Source organism: Mustela nigripes, unplaced genomic scaffold, assembly GCF_022355385.1.
Source record: "Mustela nigripes isolate SB6536 unplaced genomic scaffold, MUSNIG.SB6536 HiC_scaffold_1788, whole genome shotgun sequence".
Lineage (NCBI taxonomy): Eukaryota > Metazoa > Chordata > Mammalia > Carnivora > Mustelidae > Mustela > Mustela nigripes.
This window is the reverse complement of record NW_026741195.1, coordinates 1-1,608: the sequence shown is the minus strand read 5'-3', so window position 1 is coordinate 1,608 and position 1,608 is coordinate 1. Positions and strand designations below refer to the sequence as shown.

General features: G+C 43.8%; 1 protein-coding gene across 1 annotated transcript; it reads right to left on the bottom strand.

The window, feature by feature from the left end:
* Positions 1–738: 738 nt before the first annotated feature.
* On the bottom strand, positions 739–1,602 carry LOC132008875 (olfactory receptor 7E178-like). Its single transcript, XM_059387381.1, has one exon. It carries the CDS (start codon positions 1,567–1,569, stop codon positions 739–741), a length of 831 nt encoding a protein of 276 aa, XP_059243364.1. The 5' UTR covers positions 1,570–1,602.
* Positions 1,603–1,608: the final 6 nt, after the last annotated feature.

Here is a 1,608-nt window from a genome sequence, read left to right as displayed (position 1 = left end):
TTATTTATTTATTTGACAGAGAGAAATCACAAGTAGATGGAGAGGCAAGCAGAGAGAGTGAGAGAGGAAAGCAGGGTCCCTGCTGAGCAGAGAGCCCGATGCGGGACTTGATCCCAGGACCCCGAGATCATGACCTGAGCCGAAGGCAGCGGCTTAACCCACTGAGCCACCCAGGCGCCCCCAAAGGCAGAAGTTTTAATCCACCGAGCAACCCAGGCACCCCAACCCTCAATTTGTTTCTTATCATTAGGAGTCTCTTATGGTTTGTCTCCTTTCTGACTTAATCTGGTTTGATGGAACTCTTCTATGATCCTCTGTTTTGTTTTTTAAATTCCACATATAAGTGAGATTGTATGATAATTGTCTTTCTCTGACTTATTTCACTTAACATAACACCCTCTAGTTCCACCCATATATTTGCAAGTAACAAGATTTTATTTATTTTTTTTTCACTATTAACTGGTCTCCAGACTTTATTTGTACTTTGGTTACAAATACAGAAGATTCCACAGGTTTAGTAAGATTCAATAGTGCAGTGATTTTGCCATACATAGGGTCCCAGAATATTCTCTCAATTCCATCAAAGATGTGCCAAGATGAGCAATACTCAGATATGACAAATCAGGAGGAATGGGAACAATGAGCTACCAAAACTATAAGACCAAAAAGGAAGCTTGCCAATTCCATGTTTGGTTTTGCAATCATTTATAATTAACAGACAGAAAAAGGAGTCGAAGACTAGACTGTTCTGTTGAGGAGCTTCTGCAAAGCCCTCTTGACGTCCCCATTCCGCAAGCTGTAGATGAAGGGATTCAGCATGGGAACAACCAAAGCATACATTACTGAGGTCACTGCACCCTTCCTGAGAGAATGTGAGACAGCTGAACTGAGGTACACACCAAGGCCTGTTCCATAAAATAAGCAAACAACCGACAGGTGAGAGCCACAAGTGGCGAAGGCTTTGTTCTTCCCACCTGTGGATGGGACTCTCAGAATGGAGGAAACAATTCGTGTATAAGAACAAAAGATCCCTGAGAGGGGAATACCACCAAAGATGGCACCAATAAAATAAATTATTATGGTGTTGATGGAGGTATCAGAGCAGGCAAGGTGGAAGAGTTGAGGTGCATCACAAAAGAAATGATGAATTTCCACATTTGTGCAGAAGGTGAGTTGGGACACCATAAAAAAATGAATCTGAGATTCCAAAAGGCTGATGAAAAGTGACATCAGGACCAAGAAGCTACAGAGGCATGGGCTCATAATGACTGAATAGTTCAGGGGGTAACAAATGGCCACAAACCGGTCATAGGCCATCACAGCCAGGAGCAGATTGTCCAAACACCCAAACAGGAAAAAAAAGGACACCTGAGTTAGGCAGCCTGCATAGGTGATAGACTTGCTGTGTGTTTGAATGTTCACCAGCATCTTGGGGATTGTGGTGGTGCTGAAACCAATATCAGTCAAGGATAGGTTGGAGAGGAAGAAGTACATGGGCGTGTGGAGGTGGGAATCAGAACTGACAGCCAGGATGATGAGCAGGTTCCCAAGCAAGGTGACTAGGTACATGGACAGGAACAGCCCAAAGAGAATGGGCTCCAGTTCTGG